Genomic DNA, 17,045 nt, shown 5'->3' with positions numbered 1-17,045 from the left:
AAAACTATGAATTAACACATGTGGAATTATATACTGAATAAAAAAGTGTGAAAAAACTGAAAATATGTCTTATATTCTAGGTTCTTCAAAGTAGCCACCTTTTGCTTTGATTACTGCTCCACACACTCTTGGCATTCTGTTGATGAGCTTCAAGAGGTAGTCACCTGAAATGGTTTTCCAACAGTCTTGAAGGAGTTCCCAGAGATGCTTAGCACTTGTTGGCCCTTTTGCTTTCACTCTGCAGTCCAGCTCACCCCAAACCATCTCGATTGGGTTCAGGTCCAGTGACTGTGGAGGCCAGGTCATCTGGCGCAGCACCCCATCGCTCTCCTTCTTGGTCAAATAGCCCTTACACAGCCTGGAGGTGTGTTTGGGGTCATTGTCCTGTTGGAAAATAAATGATGGTCCAACTAAACGCAAACCGGATGGAATAGCATGCTGCTGCAAGATGCTGTGGTAGCCATGCTGGTTCAGTATGCCTTCAATTTTGAATAAATCCCCAACAGTGTCACCAGCAAAGCACCCCCACACCATCACACCTCCTCCATGCTTCATGGTGGGAACCAGGCATGTAGAGTCCATCCGTTCACCTCTTCTGCGCCGCACAAAGACACGGTGGTTGGAACCAAAGATCTCAAACTTGGACTCATCAGACCAAAGCACAGATTTCCACTGGTCTAATGTACATTCCTTGTGTTCTTTAGCCCAAATAAGTCTCTTCTGCTTGTTGCCTGTCCTCAGCAGTGGTTTCCTAGCAGCTATTTTACCATGAAGTCCTAATTCACACAGTCTCCTCTTAACAGTTGTTCTAGAGATGTGTCTGCTGCTAGAACTCTGTGTGGCATTGACCTGTTCTCTAATCTGAGCTGCTGTTAACCTGCGATTTCTGAGGCTGGTGACTCGGATGAAATTATCGTCCGCAGCAGAGGTGACTCTTGGTCTTCCTTTCCTGGGGCGGTCCTCATGTGAACCAGTTTCTTTGTAGCGCTTGGGGACACTTTCAAAGTTTTCCCAATTGTTCGGACTGACAGACCTTCATTTCTTAAAGTAATGATGGCCACTTATTTTTCTTTACTTAGCTGCTTTTTTCTTGCCATAATACAAATTCTAACAGTCTATTCAGTAGGACTATCAGCTGTGTACTGTATCCACCTCCTGCACAACACAACTGATGGTCCCAACCCCATTTATGAGGCTTGAAATCCCACTTATTAAACCTGACAGGGCACACCTGTGAAGTGAAAACCATTTCAGGTGACTACCTCTTGAAGCTCATCAACAGAATGCCAAGAGTGTGCGGAGCAGTAATCAAAGCAAAAGGTGGGTACATTGAAGAACCTAGAATATAAGACATATTTTCAGTTGTTTCAGACTTTTTTGTTCAGTATATAATCCCACATGTGTTAATTCATAGTTTTGGTGCCTTCAGTGTGAAACTACAATATTTATAGTCATGAAAATAAAGACAACTCTTTGAATGAGAAGGTGTGTCCAAACCTTTGGTGTGTACTGTATATACACACATATACACACACACACACACACTCTTGTTTTGCTATATGTAGTGAGGACCATGTGTTGACTCCAATTGACTTTCAGTCATTTTCAACCCTTTGTATGCCCTAACCCTGACAATAACCCTAAACCTAACAATTACCAGTGCATGCCTAACCCTGACCTTAACCTAAAGTCAATTCACACCTTAGTCCTAAACCTAACCGTTAGCAAAATAGGTCGTGAGGACCAGCAAAATGTCCTCACTTTGGTACAAACGGTCCTCAAATTGATGGTGAAATCAGGAAAATGGTTCTCACTGTGATGCCAAGACAGGAACACACACACACACGTTCACAGACAGGTATTTCAAGATCATGAATAGTTGGAAAATAAAATAAAAACAGAACGTTTAAAAAAAGCATAAAGATTTAGAAAATTATGAATAAAATGTGAATTTTATCTGACATCACTTGTGGTGGTGAAACTCAAGACACATGGGCTGGTCTTCAGTCACCAGGATGCCCCAGAATTTAAACGACAGATGGGTAAAAAAAAAGCCATATTTAGCTTATTAACAGGGCTTTAATAAAGAACTGGGCTGAGAGCAGTGCAGCGGTTAATCCATCATTTCACAGCGATGAAAGCATCTTAAATCAAACAGCCTGACGGTATTCCTGCCTTTGCTATCTCTGAACCGCTCTGTATGTTTGTATCTATAAAAAGCATGTGAGAGACGGAAGCAGAGTGCACACAACAGATTGACTTTCCCTGCCACATAACCAATCTATTTACTTAACCCATTCCATTTCAACGAGCCTCAGTGTTTCCTGCAGACGGTGCAACTTCACAGGCTATTTTGATAAGACTCGAACCATTTTTCTGTTCCTGATAGACTCTCCTTATTTTTTCGTATTTTGTTATTCTTCTTCACTTTTTTCAGATGCAGGGTGCTTTAAAAAGCAATCGTTTATGGGTTTTATTTTTGATTAAAAGAACAATAGAGGTTTAACATTGTTTAAACAACATTCCTAAAGTGCATTTGTGACTCCAGACTGTGTTCAGTACATACCGTGTAAAGTCCTCTTCATCTTCCCTCTTCTGTCTCGTCTGTCTGGGTAGCGCCATGTTTGCCCAGTTTGGAAGGGACTGGAGGAGACGACTTATATCCTCATCTTTAGCCCAGGAAGCACTGATGGTCAGTTTTTCCTCACACTGGACTATTCCCCTGAGGACATACACATAAATCTAAAGTCAAACAACTTAAAAGAGATAAGATTCAAATGTTTTAAAGGGTTAAAATAAATACAGATTGATACACAAGGCTGAAAGGGACTTATAGTGCTCTAAAAATAATTCATTAGCCAATGAACATCTCCAAATGTTCTTATTTTAAACCTCTACAGCATGTACAGAATAGGTGTATTTACACTTGACTCCATTTAATAATTAAGTTAACATAAGGATGACAGTACAATGGTAAGTATTAGTTTGAATCATATTGTTGTGACCAAATGGTCCAGTCAAAGTCCAGACCTAAATCCAATAGGGAATCTGTGGCAAGACTTGAAAACTGCTGGCCATGTACCTCTTCATCCAATGGGACAGCTTAAGCTATTTTACAAAAAAGAATTGGGAAAAAATATCTCAAGTTAAGTAAATCTGGTGGAGACATTCCCTTAAACACGTTGCAGCTTTATTTGGAAAGTGGTTCTAAGGCTTAATTCAAATGCACCCCCAGCATGTTCAGATTAGTCTATTGTAAAAACAAAATGTTAAAAGTTTGGTCTATCACGTGAAATTCCAATGAAATACATTTAAAAAAGGTTCAAGGTTATGAATACTTTTGCAAGGCAAATAATACAATTTACACTTTAGACCAAACACACAGGGCATTACACACATAACCATTTTGACAGGTGCGTCTTTATTGTTCAGGGGCCACAAACAGACCAAGAAACAACCTGTGACCCAGACCAGATGAGCTTCCAGTAAGTTCTTTTATGCATCTCCTGTGCAGTTTATCGCTTCTTTTCTCCCACCATATTTTCTGCCCTTTTCTCCACTTGCAAAGGTGTTTGTTGGTCCCAGGGGAGTACATATGAAGATCAATTCACAGCAAAAATCTGTTCATGTTTTTTTTTTTACCTATAGGCTGTATTGCAGATTTCCTTGTATTCTTTGAGCTTGTCACAGACCATCTCAAGGAACTGGTTGGAGTAGGCACTCAGATCCTGCATCAGGCTCATGAGGTCCTGGATCGATTTTTCCACAACCACAGTGCTCTAAATACAGAGAGAAAGTCAAAAGAACATTAGCTAATAGCATGCATTTTTTGCCTTTCCTTTAAACAGGGAAAGCAACACATTTGTCATTTCAAAATGCCATACTAACAAAAAAAGTTAATATGACAATCAGGCAGATATTTCTACTCAGGTCAGGCTTTAAATATACAACCTGGAAAAAACACAGACTGGATGGACAAATGAATGGTTGAATAAATTGATAGAGAAATGTACTGAGTAGAGGGAAAGTCAGATGAATGGATCATGGAAGAAATATATGAACAGATGGCTGATTGATGGCTCAAAGGACAGACAGATGATTCAATGGACGGCTGGATGGACAGACAAAAGGGTGGAGGGACAAACAGATAGATGAACAAATATATATGGATGGATGAATAGATGGATAGGCTGATGGCTTGACGGACGGATGGATGTACAAATGGATAGACGGACGGATAAATAAGCTGGTAAACGCGAGGTTCCAAACACTAGGTGATGACTTAATGTATATGCTGATTAGTGAATGACGTCATGACCTGCATATACCGTTTTAAAGTTCACATCCAGCAAAATGCATTACTAAAAACCAACATGTGAAGTGACAGAAATCTTTATAGATTATAGATTCAGATATGTCTTCTGCACACAAAACAAGGGTCTGAAGTATTTTTCCCTACTCTGCTTTCTTTTTGCATACCGACCTACACTTGGAAAACACTTAAATTTCTTACTTCATAAAACTGTGTCAGAACAGGATTTAAAGGCAGACGTACAAACTAATACATACAGAAAGAAAAGATGAACCAGATTTCAGGGTAGTGTCGGGTCAGATCAAGTCTGCTGCAATGGCAATGTAACAAGAAGTCTCCAACTTCAATACATGTCACCTGCGGCCGGAATGATGACTACTGCTGGAGAACTTGTCAAAAGTCCTAAAGCTACTAGACGAATGGATGATTCTTTGTGTGTAAGTGAATCAGTGTGTGTGCCCATTTCCGTTAGTTTTGAACTTCTGTGCTGTGTGTTTTTGGAGGCAAAGTGATGTGTGTGTATTTGTCACAATGCACCCATCACCAGGAGCCAACGACAGAGCTGTGACAGCAGCCATTACAGATTAGCCGCTCCGGCGTGACTAATAGCTGGCCCAGGACCAGGAAAGCAGGTTCATATTCCCAGACACACTCATGCAAGCACAAGGAGAGGGCAAACGTTTCAAATCAAACACCCCTGAGCAACTCAAATGCTGTTAAATAAGAAAACAAACCAAAATCATTCAGTTTGGCTGCTCCCCTACACTTAATCAATCTATCTTACATCTCTAATAATAATGATGACTCACTATAATTGTGGAGATCAGTCTGCAGTCACTGCAATAGCAGAACTGCAATCCCTGTCTACAGATGAGAAACACAATCTTTAAGCCTATCAGAATTCAATATGGACCTTTAGTGTCGGTCCATATTAGGTCAGAAACTGAAAAACTTTATAGTTAAGTAAATGGAAATGGCCTTTAGAGGTCAGGAAAAAGTCTGACTTTTAGTGTTTTCAGCTAAAACATACCTGAACCATTTCCAGGTATGAGCGGTAACGGATGTGAAAATTTGCAGTCAGCTATAATCTCAACAAACATTAATCCATAAAAAGAGAAGTGGGATGTAAAGATCTGGGGTTGTGTAATTGTTTTATATATTTTTTAAAAATGCTTAAATTAGTTTTGGAGATGAATTTAAAAGTTTTATCGCAGTCAGGACCAATTTCTGGACGCTTCTGATGTCAGATTTGGTGATTTCAATTATTATTATTTTTTTTTTAAGGACTAGAACAAATAAGTGAAAAATGTCCTGCAGTTTCTTTATAAAGGTAGTTGTTCAGAAATTTATAGAAAATGAGCTGTTTTTTAAACTGCTGTTCAGAGACCAAAAATGGTGGAAGTTCTTAGTTTTGCTACATTAAATGATGAGAAAACAATTAGAGCCGATCAATGTAAAATTAACCAGCTCCCATCTCAGACCAAAAGATTTAGTTGTCACATCTAAATCTGAACTAATTGTCCAAAATTAAAAAGGAACCCCTGACACGACAAAATAATATTAATATGAATTGCCCTTCTTGGTTTCATTCATTGTCATAAGCAGACAAGTATGCACATACACACAGACAGCAGCTGCTCCACTGAGGACTGTAATGATCCATAGCAGTGCCCATATCTGCAGAGTACTAACCATGGCCTCGTCTCTGCCAGGGGAGCACCCTAAACTGTCCATGCCTGACTCCCGGTCAGCCTGCCAGGGTGGGAAATATTACACAGACCCTGCAGGGGAGCTTGCTCTGAGGGTGGTTAATGTGGCAGAAACAACACAGCCCAAACACCCCACAAAAGTTGGGAGGTTGTAATCTCATTCTGTTGCAAAAAATGTGATTACTGCCTTCTAACAGAACAGCTACTATTAAAATTCAAAAGTCTACCTTATAAAGAACAAACCATGCATAAATATGATTCATAAAAGGTGTACAATGCAACTAACAGCTTATGAGAAACTTGTGAACTGATCAAAACCCAACATGGTACAAGTGTGTATCAATGCATATCATGATAAACTAATAAACGTTATTGTATGGTATTTGTTGCAACACGAGTAAAATTGATAAGGAAGAGATTTAAAAATCCATTGCAGTCTTTTTGGCAATAGATTGTGTGGGACTATGAATCGAATCCCCACAAACACAAACACTGTTTGTGAACACCACTGCTGAACAAAAAGAGCACAAAGACCCGTCTCACATTTGCCAAAAACATCTTGATCAGGCCCAAGACGTATAGAAAAATAGTCGGCGGACTGACGAGATAAAATCGGAACTTTCTGGAAGGCGTGTTACGTTACACCAAGCTTAAAACAGCTTTTAGGAGAAAGATGACTTGCTTTAATTGATGTAACTCGACTCTGTCACAAAAGATCCCAAAGGGGGAAATACCTTTTCAAGGCACTGTATGTAAACTTCTGCCCGGCATTGCGTTTTGTGTAGTCTACCTAAATCCTTATACCTATTCACAGAAACAACCTTTTGGACAGCAACTGCAGCAAAATCTAACGCAGGAAATTAGCAAAAAAACAAGTGCTGTTTGTGTCGGACATGACAAATTCTTTACTTTACTGATGTGACATTATTAAATGATAATAAATTAAAACGTGTGCAATTAAATCCATCTCCATGTTTTCCAAGACGCTACATTTTCAGAATCATAATGAAAAATGTCAAATCAATAAAATGATAGGAAAGTAAAGAGGAAATAATGTCATATAATTCGATTTCTATGGTGTGGTCAAAAGTTTATGTGCAACATAATTTATAACACGGCCCTGCAGTACTCATGTCACTGCTTTGAGCCTGCAGAATACAATAGCGGGCCTGGCTGGTGAATGAAGAAGAGTAAACAATGGCCACCCGATCTATTACTCCTGCTGTAACAAATGCTCCTGCACTCAGCTCCCTTGTCTAATTTGCTCATTTAACACAGCCATTCGTCTTAGGCTGCAGCAATCATTAAAAAGTAATCAAGGAACAGATTGAGAAAGGGAGGGTTTAGAAGGAGACAGAGAGAGTGCTGGAGAACGCAACCTCTCTTACATCTCCTCTGACTTATTTGACTGTTATACAGAAGGTGTCGTTGGAGTGTTCTTCATCTCTCCTCCTCCTCCTTTCCGTTTCAAGCTTAAAGGTCAACATGCAGCAGATTCATGTGAAAAACACCCATATATTTTATTTAATTCCACTTTCCAGTATTTTATTACTCTGCAACTGTGCCTGATTGCACTTTGCCTCTACTCTTTTACATCATTACTACAAAAACACACGACGAATCACAGAAAATTAGAGCTTGCAAATGGATCTCGGAGTTTGCAGGGGTAAACTCCTGTTGAGAAATGAAGGCTGCGGCATTAGTGGTTTAATGACAGCAACAAGCAGCATCCCAAATAGCGTCTGAGTGGAAATATCTGTTAATGCATGGTCGTCACCACAGAAACCACCCTGGGTTGGCGCTAAAAGTAGTCATTTTCTTTGGTGGAACATGGGGAATGTCATTATTGCAGTGAGAGGACAGGGATGTTATTGTTGCTCTTGAATTCTCATGGCTAAATGTGCCATCTTCTAAATAGAGGGGTTTGAAATAAGCATTATTTTACTTACTCAAGCAAAGTTAAACTGCCTGCTCACAAACAGCAAGGAAATGACAGCTTTGTATTGTTTATGTAATTCGATTTCTGATCTGAATCGGATCATGGATTTTTCCCATTAAACAGCTGGGTGCCCCTCAAGGTTTAGCTGAGGTCAGAGTGTTTAACCCTGTACTGCCTGCCATTTCACCCACACGCTGACCTTAAACCACTGACACGTGTAATGCCTCTGCAATGCCATTCACATGGTTGGCCAAGGGTTGCCAAAATAATACACACTCAGCAAAGCAAGCAAACACCCACACATCAGGAGCACATGCAGAGATAACCTCTGTCCCATCCCCTCTCCCCCACAAAGATTGTCCCTCTCTTGAGTAAAGAGGAGGTGGGCATGAGAGGGACATGGTCTTGACAGATCATTCATCAATGTCGGTGTGGAGCCGTTCTCCAAAAACTCCCCAGACACACACCGGATGGCATACATGCTTGTGCTAACTGAACTGCAACTCATGCCTCTTTGAATGTGTTGCATGTAAGTGGGCTAACGTTCGGGTTCATTAAGGTTCTTATTTGCCACACAAAAGATAACTTTAGCCTCCTGATGTCTGCCTGATTGCTTAAATCAACACCATGAAACAAGAAGTAAAGGATACCTCATGCTATGATGTTGCAGATTTACACTAGCTTGTGAAAGTACTCACACCCTTTAAACTTCTTCACATTTTTCTTCACAAAATATCACATTATATTTTCATTTGACTATGTGATTGATCAACGGAAAGTAGTGCATAATTGTTAAGTAGAAACAAAAGGACACAGATGGCGGTCCTTCTATGTTTGTCTCTTCCAACACATCTAGAGACTCACATCTTTCCCATTCTTTTTTGTAAATGGCTCAAACTCTGTGAGGAAAAAGTTTATAAGTCTGGTGACAGATTTGTATTTAGATTTTAGGCCTGAACTTTGGCTGGTCCATTCTAAAAAGAATATGCTTTCAGCTAAACCTTTCCATTGTAGCTCCGGTTATAGGGTGGTTGTCACAATAGTCCTGTATGTAGCTCCATCCATTTTCCCACTTAGTCTTAGCACCATCTCTATCACTGCTGAGGAAAAGATTATAGTACCACCATGATGTATTGCTTTTGGAATAGTGTGTTCATGATGATCTGCAGTGTTCTTCGGGCACATTTGACACATTCTGTTTGGAGGTCAAAAAGCTACGTATTGGTCACATCTAACCAGTACACCTTCTTCCATTTGCGCGCTGTGTCCACTCTATGGCTCTTGGCAAACTTGAAACAAGATTTCTAATGGTGTTTGAAGGCCAAATATTCAGAGTGCACAGCAGTTACTATAGGCCTGTTGATTAATGCTCACCTTGCACGGCTTGTCAGTTTAAGAGGACAGCAATATCTTGGTAGGCTTGCAATTGAATTAAACAGTGATTTGTGGGATGTTTAACACTTGAGACATTCCTGCACTGATCATCTCAACAACTTTATCCCTGATATGTCTGGTGTGATCTTTGTTCTCCGTGATACTGTTTGCTAACTATTGTTCTCCAACCAACTTCTGAGCCCTGTATTTTTATATTTATCTTGAGATTATATTATAGATTATATTTTTTCTTCCACCACACCATCACGCACTACTATGTGTTGGTCTATTGCATAAAATGCTAATAATTTACACTGCAAGCTTTGCAATTAAGCATCATGATTGGCTTCAAAGTAAAGAACATTGTATAATTATTTTACTCAACTGCTCAGTAACTTGTTTATTTTTTGTCTTTTTAATTATTTTTATTTTGCAAAAACACATTTAACTTTCAATTCACACAAAAAGTGGAAATGTACTTTTGAATGCTGTTAATTTTATTTTATTTAAATAGAAATCAAAGCACTTTAGAATTGGTATCAGTTCACCTCCTTTGAACTTTATACCATATTCTGCAGCGCTTTGCTTTTACACATCCTTCACTTCTTCCGGGTACATAACTTCCTATATGTAGAAACATCATAATTAAATGTTGCTTCAAAATTCAGATGCATTTTAACTTGTATTTCAGATTGAAAGGCAGGCCTATGGAGGCATACAGCAATTGGTGACAGAGGTCCATTGTCACTATTATGAGTGGTTTTTTTTTTTAGATCCAACAGTTAAAACTATACTTTCGGGCGTGGCGCTGATGGTGTAGGGGTTAAGCGTGCGACCATGTGCAGAGGCTACATTCCTCGAAGCGGCTGTCCCAGGTTCGAGTCCCGGACCCGGTGACATTTGCCGAATATCTCCCCCTCTGTCTACCCCTCTTTCCTGTCTGCCTACTGTCAAAAAATAAATAAATAAAGGCCACTAGTGCCAAAAAAATATCTTTAAAACTATACTTTATTGTGCTTGTACATCACCTCCTCAAGCCTGAAAGCTATATTACACAGAGCAGTATGGCAAACAGAGGGGGCTGGCCGGAATGTTTAAAAGCACACATTTTCTTGAACTCCAAACACCGCTTTTAGCGTTGCAAGTGTTCTAATTAAGAGATGAGGAGCAATATCACACTTGAGCGATTACAGATGGGCTTTAATATCACACACCCCCTATCTTCACCCATGCACAAAACCAAATGCAGGGTGAAAATATGGTGCTTCTGCACATGCTAATCCTGGGAATCACCCCAGGGTTCAGATTTGCCATTTAAATCTCTATAGTGACCCAAGTTTGTCCTTAATAATCATCATATAATCTCTTTGTTTTGCTCCATACACCTGGTATATATAATTTTTGCTTTATGGTGGAAGAAAGATGAGCATGCTTACCATTTCTTGTCAATTATTATAAATTATGTGCAACAAGAACAGGATTAAGCCATCTGTGCCTAGTGTAAGTGAATAAAAACTTTGAGAGACTTGACATGAGACTGAAAGACAAATTATATTTTGTGAACTCATTTTGTGAGGGCCTCATGTTTTTTTCTACGCTCCATTACTCCCACTGGTAGCTCGTACATTAACTCACGTACACAGATATGCTCATGGGAACATAAAAGAATGTAATTTGCAAACTCAGAGCACTGACTTGCTTTATAAACCCAAGCTGTTGCTTTTATCGGGGCCCCAGAGCCAAAACCTTCCTTCTTGCTTGCAGACCAAAGGGCATGTTTGTCATAGAGCTGACATTTCAACTTTTTTCCCTCTAACTGAGTCAGTCAAAAGGCAAAGATTATGTCTTGTTACACAGAGCGACTTGGTCTGTTGTAGAACTGCATGATGTAAACCTGTACTACATTTGGCAGTAGCTGATCAGGCTGTTTCTAGTTGCACTGCCAGCCAGGATGATGTTCATCTCTGTATATTTACAGTTATGTATAACACAGTGATACGAATGCATCAAATACACAAACAAGGGCAGCTGGGTCTGAGCCTCAGGAGTACATGTGTTTGGAATGAGATAACCAGGAAAAGGTGGGTGGTAAGAGACTGTTCTACCTTAAGCAGCGAGGATGGAGGCACAGATGAAAAACGATGTAAATAAAAAGCGAACTTAGGGGATTTGAGGCCATTTGGTAAAAGAGTGAAAGGTAGGTTCTGATACAAAGTGGATTAAATACAATACTTGGAAAAGTATTCACAACGCTTAAACTTTTGCATATTTTGTCACTTTCCAACTTTGCAAACTTCATAGTTTTTTGCACTGGTGTGACATATACTAACACAAAGAAATGCATAATTGGCAAGTGGAAGCGGATTGCTTTGTAAAACAAAAACCCAAGAAGTGTGGTAAGCATTTGGATCCTTCCCTTTTAACTTCATTCTGGCTCCAGCTGCATATTTATTGTCATCCTGCTGGAAAGTGAATCACAAATCCAGCCTCAAGTCCTTTTCAGCTCCTTTCTCAGCTTGTGGAAAACAGCAAACAGCGCTACTTATGACTGTCCTACAAAAATGGCCTTCTTACTGATACTCAGTCCATGTGATCAACTGTGACTCAGTGGGTAGTTGTCTTGCAACTAGAACTTTGTGGATTCGATTCTAGTGTACCCCGTCACATGTCCCTGGCCAAGGTACTTAACCCCAAACTGCCAACCGATCCATGTATTGTTATATAATTGTGAGTGTGATAAGGTGAATGTGTCTATAGTGTAAATCACTTTGAGTGGTCAGTATGACTAGAAAGGTGCTATATAAATTCAGACCATTTACCATAATGGTCAGATTGCATAAAAAAATAGTTGTTCCATCAATATATTCTTCTACCTGAGCTGTGGATCACTGCAGCTCCTCCAGTGGTACCATGGGCCTCTTTGCTGCTTCTTTGATAAATGCATTCCTTGCTATGTTTGTTAGTTTAGGCTGACAGCCACGTCTTGGTAGGTTCTCAGTTGTGTCATACTGTTTTCCTTTTTAAAAGATGGATTTAAACCAAGCTCCTTGATATGTTCAAATCTCGGAAAACTGTTTAATAACTTCAACCACAACTGTGGCTGCATCTTGTCTGGTGTGTTCCCGGTTTTTAGAGATGCTGGTATCCCATTTAATTGCAGTAATACAACTCCTTCACCTAACAGGTTATCATACTGATATTTAGTTACACATCAGTGAAAATGAATAACAAACTGTAAAACTGTCAACTAAAATTTTAGACACAGTCTGTTTCATACAGACAGTTAGGTGTCAGGCTCTAACAAAATGTCTATGAAATATGTAGAAACATTAGGATTGTTCTGAGTGAGATTAGGCCTCATTTATTAAAATAAACTAATTGTTGTGCACAGTTTCCCGAGAGTCTCCTTCTGCATGCATGCGCTTCAGTTTTTGTTTTTGATAAAGTGGTGGTCTTTTCTCAGTAAGGGAAGGGTTGCATGTCCTTTCCATGTTTGTGTGTCTACAACACATTTCCTACTCCTTTCCACCCCCAATTTTGTCCTAATCAAAGGGCACAGTTGATGCAGCTAACAGGTATATTGTGTTGTGATTGCCGTGTCTGCTGATGGAACCAGGGAGTAGAGAGTGTCCTTAATAAAGAATGCTCCACCACTACTATCTTCACAAGACGTGTGTGTATGTGGTGGGGAAGGTGCACCAGGGAGCCAATCAACAAGAAACAGACCACCCCCGCCACCCCCATCCCCCACAAATAAGCAGCACCAACACAGATCATCACAAATCAAAAGGTCAGTGTCATTACAGTCATTGGTGGTATAAGTGTATGTGCATGCACAATTAGCATGTGCATGCCAGTTTCTCCCCTCCTGTCTCACACTGCTACATGCGAATATGAATTTTAAAAGGTCAACATCATTAGCAGGCCATCGGCGGCCGAACATGTCAGCACTATAGTTAACATCTCAGGCAGCTGACAGTGAGTGAATGAAATCTGTCCTCATCTGGCCGTGGAACAAGTTGTGTTTGCAAACAAACCCCCGAAAACAGGCAAATACATGCACATGTAAATAACAAATGTGCAATTACAAGGCTGACATGCAGATGCACAAGAGCTGGTTAGAGGCTATTGTGTGGAGACATTGGGGACAGAGCTGAATGATGCTTAGTTGGAAAGAGAGGGCCAATGTGTTCAGTAATTATGGCTCTGATGTGGTCTTGGCTAATGAAGTAAACGAGCAGCATGCAAACAACTCATCCGCACTAACTGACTCTTACAGAAACACAAGCACAGCATATGACTGGCCAGGCAGATGGCTCGACTATGCCTTCGTCAGGGAAACAGAAAGGTGCTCACAAGGTGGTTGTCTTACTGGGTTTGTCTTGTTGCAAATGTTTGGGTCTGCATGTGCACACCGGGGGCATGCTTGTTTGTTAGTGAGTCAGAAATTGGGTGGGGTGGGGGTGGGGGTTCCACCAAGATTAATGGAGCCAATCTCAAGCCTATCCAGCAGAGTGACCATACCCTACCCTACCCTGTTTTATTCATCTTTTCTACTCCCCTTCTTTCTTTTACCACACACCTCTTTTCCCCTCGATCTACCTCTAATTAAATGAATCAATCAGCGGCAACACAAAGCTGGACAGATAGCATCAGAGTGTGCGTCTGTGTGATACCATGCTGCAAACATGAAAGAAAAACAAGAATAACTATGGTCACAGCAGATGATACAGGACAAAAAGAAACGGATCAAGAAAGAAAGCAAGCAAGGGAGATGGTGAGAAGGATTAACAGACAAGCGCTGGTTGCTTGGCTACATTTCCAGTCTTTAATACGACTTCTCCTCTGGGAACTTATCAACCCAAGCTGTGCTATCACACAAACACACGAATCGACATTAACCTCTCCTATTGAAGTATTTACTGCCCTTGCCAAACCCTATCTCTTGCTCTTAGTGGACAATAAATAAAGCTTATGTCAGGCTCATATTCATATCAATAGAATGTAATCCATATACATGAAATATAAAAGCAGTACTTGACACCACTGGGACCTAGTGATAGGGAAATCACTGCCTATATCATTATTACTTTTTAAGCTAGACATACACTGCATGAGTATTTCATATTAAAGCTGCTTAAGCAAACATAAGACATGACAGTCACCTTGACTCTTGTGCAGAGTCTCACTTTACCACATTTCTGCAGCAGGAGATATCATTGACAAATGACCAGATAATTTAAATTAATGTATGGGTTCACCTTAAAAAAGCAGTTTTGAATTAAAAAGAAAATGAAGGATTTACAAGATGCTGCCAATGTATGGATCAAATCATAAGTCCAGAACCGTTATCTGATGTTTACTAAATTCAAAAAGGGCATCATAGTTGTGTAATTGTACCCGTATTTGTACCTAAAATATCTGGTACAGCGTTGTTTTAACTGTGAATACATTAAGAATTAAGTGTACAATGCAATGCTCCGTAGCGCAACTTTAAATAGTGAGAGCAAAATAAAATAGAGAGGATTTCCAGCTATCACTAAGCTCTACAGTTTGGGAACATTAAGGTTTCCCATGCAGCTACAGTGGATAAAGAAAGGTAGAAAAAACTTCATGTCAAGATACGCACCTTTCAACAGCAATAAAGGTATATAGCTCACTCTTCACCCAACTGGATTACTCACCTGAAAGAACATCAAGCTAAATGTAAACATCACTGATACTGTAGAAAAATCAACTGACGTCCAAATCCAGCTGCCTTTAACCAGTCCAGAAAGCTGTTGGTAAGGTGTTATCTGTTTATAACCTTTAGCAGAACCTCACTTTAAACATCTTGAACTTTTTCTAAAGGTTTGTTAGAATATGCGAGAACAACATTTACTGGATGATAGTTTTATTATTCATTCAATAAGATGCTGTCTGTTCCACAAATATAAAAACTAAAACTGCACAAGTCAAGCACCCAAAAGTTTAAGAGAATGTGGGACCCATTACTGGTAAGGACATTTTATGTGGAGCCTATGGCTATAAATGAGCTATAAAAGGCTCTGCTCCACAAGGACTCGGTCTGAGTTTAAACACACTACAGGTCACACTTGGAGGTGATGGACTTCGGAGCTGCTATGAAGGTACTGCTGTTTTTGTCAGTTTTTAACCTGCCTGGATGTCCACTATAAATATGCTGCGCAGCTGCTCCACCTTTTTTTTTTCCCACTTGAAGATGAGCACACCATCTAAGCAAAACTCCGGCATTGGGCTATCATCAAGTCATAACAGAGCCCCGTCACACACCAAATTTCATTTTTAAATAAACCTTTATTTGAAGACTTCAGTGTCTTTTTAATGGTCCAAATATTGAGTCGAATTTCTTTTTGGCTTTTTGTGTTCTTTTTTATGTTGATTCTGTTAATTGTTTTTATAATGAAAATACTAAAATACATATAATAATAATTCATGACACACAGTGTAAAGTATATTCCAGGACTGGACTATGTGGGTCTACGAAAGAGTTAAATAATTGCTTGTTTAGGTCACATTAGGAAAGTGAGGAACTGTAGTTGAACCACTGCTTTTTGTAAGTTCATATAGTAGTTTTGCACTTTTGCTATTAAAACACTGAGAAAAAACTAATCCCAAATAACTATGTGTGGTGCATAGTAACAGAATATTTAAAGGAAAATGTAAAAACAATGCTTTTTAAAGTAGGCCTTTTGTCTTTGTCTCTATGTAATGTAAAATATGTCTACTTCTCAACATGCATTCTTGTCTCTACTTGTGTACTCGCATACTTGTGAAACCCTAACCCAAGTACTGTTCCAATCCTAAGTACGCATCAAAGCAAGTACGCTCAAAGTGCCCGGATATGTTCTTGTTTCAACCATTTTATCGAGGATGCATCCTTCTGCAGACTTGGGTGTGCTAGGTTTCCCATAATGCACTGCACCACCAGCAGCGGTCAATGGAGTAGGTGAGTGCAGAAATTTATCGTTTTTATACCACAATAAATTTGTAGAAAGTAGACCTCAAAATGGGCCACAGTGGCTGCAGGCTCAGCGGGCGGTGGGAGAGGGTTTTCCCCACTAACTACAGGCTGACCTATGCCAGTCCCACTCTGTGATTTTCCGTTACGTGTTATTTTTTTGTAGCGGCTGAAGATGGATATAAAGCATTTTATTATATGTGGTAGATAACTGCAAATGCCAGAATGTGAAATATATTATTTTTGCTTTTGAAAGTTTAGACATTTTAAGTTAATGGAGATATTTAATGAACTGTCACCACAGTTTTTTTAAAATACCAATTAATTGTATTTGTCTTCCTAGAAATGTTTGGCATGTAAATTCATATTAGGAAAAAATATTTTAATATAGTACCCATTAATGATCAAACTAAGTTCTTTCAGTTTTGCTTGTACAGAAAACATACAAAATCCCCCAAGATTGGCTTTCAAATGTAAACCTAACTTAGTGGAGTGTGAACTAATTTTTCATGGTTTTATGCAGACAGCTCTGCAGGAGGAGAGACCACTGTTCCAGGTTCGAATGCAGTTTCCCAGAAGCTCCCGGTAATCTTTATCTGACTTTTACTAAATCTAAAACAAATCTAAAATATCTGGTGCAGCGTTGTTTTGAATTTGAATACATGCAGAACTAAGTGTACAATGCAACACTCTGTAGCGCAACTTTGAAGGTCCCAGCAATCTTCTTCACCA

General features: G+C 39.6%; 1 protein-coding gene across 1 annotated transcript in view; it reads right to left on the bottom strand.

The window, feature by feature from the left end:
* exoc4 (exocyst complex component 4) overlaps positions 1 to 17,045 on the bottom strand; it is a 143,898-nt gene that overhangs the window by 36,119 nt on the left and 90,734 nt on the right. Inside the window, exons 14-15 of the mRNA XM_047389858.1 lie at positions 3,643 to 3,779; positions 2,567 to 2,722 (exon numbers count right to left, since the gene is read on the bottom strand). Of these exons, the coding sequence (XP_047245814.1) occupies positions 2,567 to 2,722; positions 3,643 to 3,779 (293 nt within the window). The remainder of the gene's footprint in view (positions 1 to 2,566; positions 2,723 to 3,642; positions 3,780 to 17,045) is intronic.

Source organism: Girardinichthys multiradiatus, chromosome 17 (genome assembly GCF_021462225.1).
Source record: "Girardinichthys multiradiatus isolate DD_20200921_A chromosome 17, DD_fGirMul_XY1, whole genome shotgun sequence".
Classification (NCBI taxonomy): Eukaryota; Metazoa; Chordata; class Actinopteri; order Cyprinodontiformes; family Goodeidae; genus Girardinichthys; species Girardinichthys multiradiatus.
The sequence above is the reverse complement of the archived record's forward strand: the minus strand, read 5'-3'. Positions and strand labels throughout refer to the sequence as shown.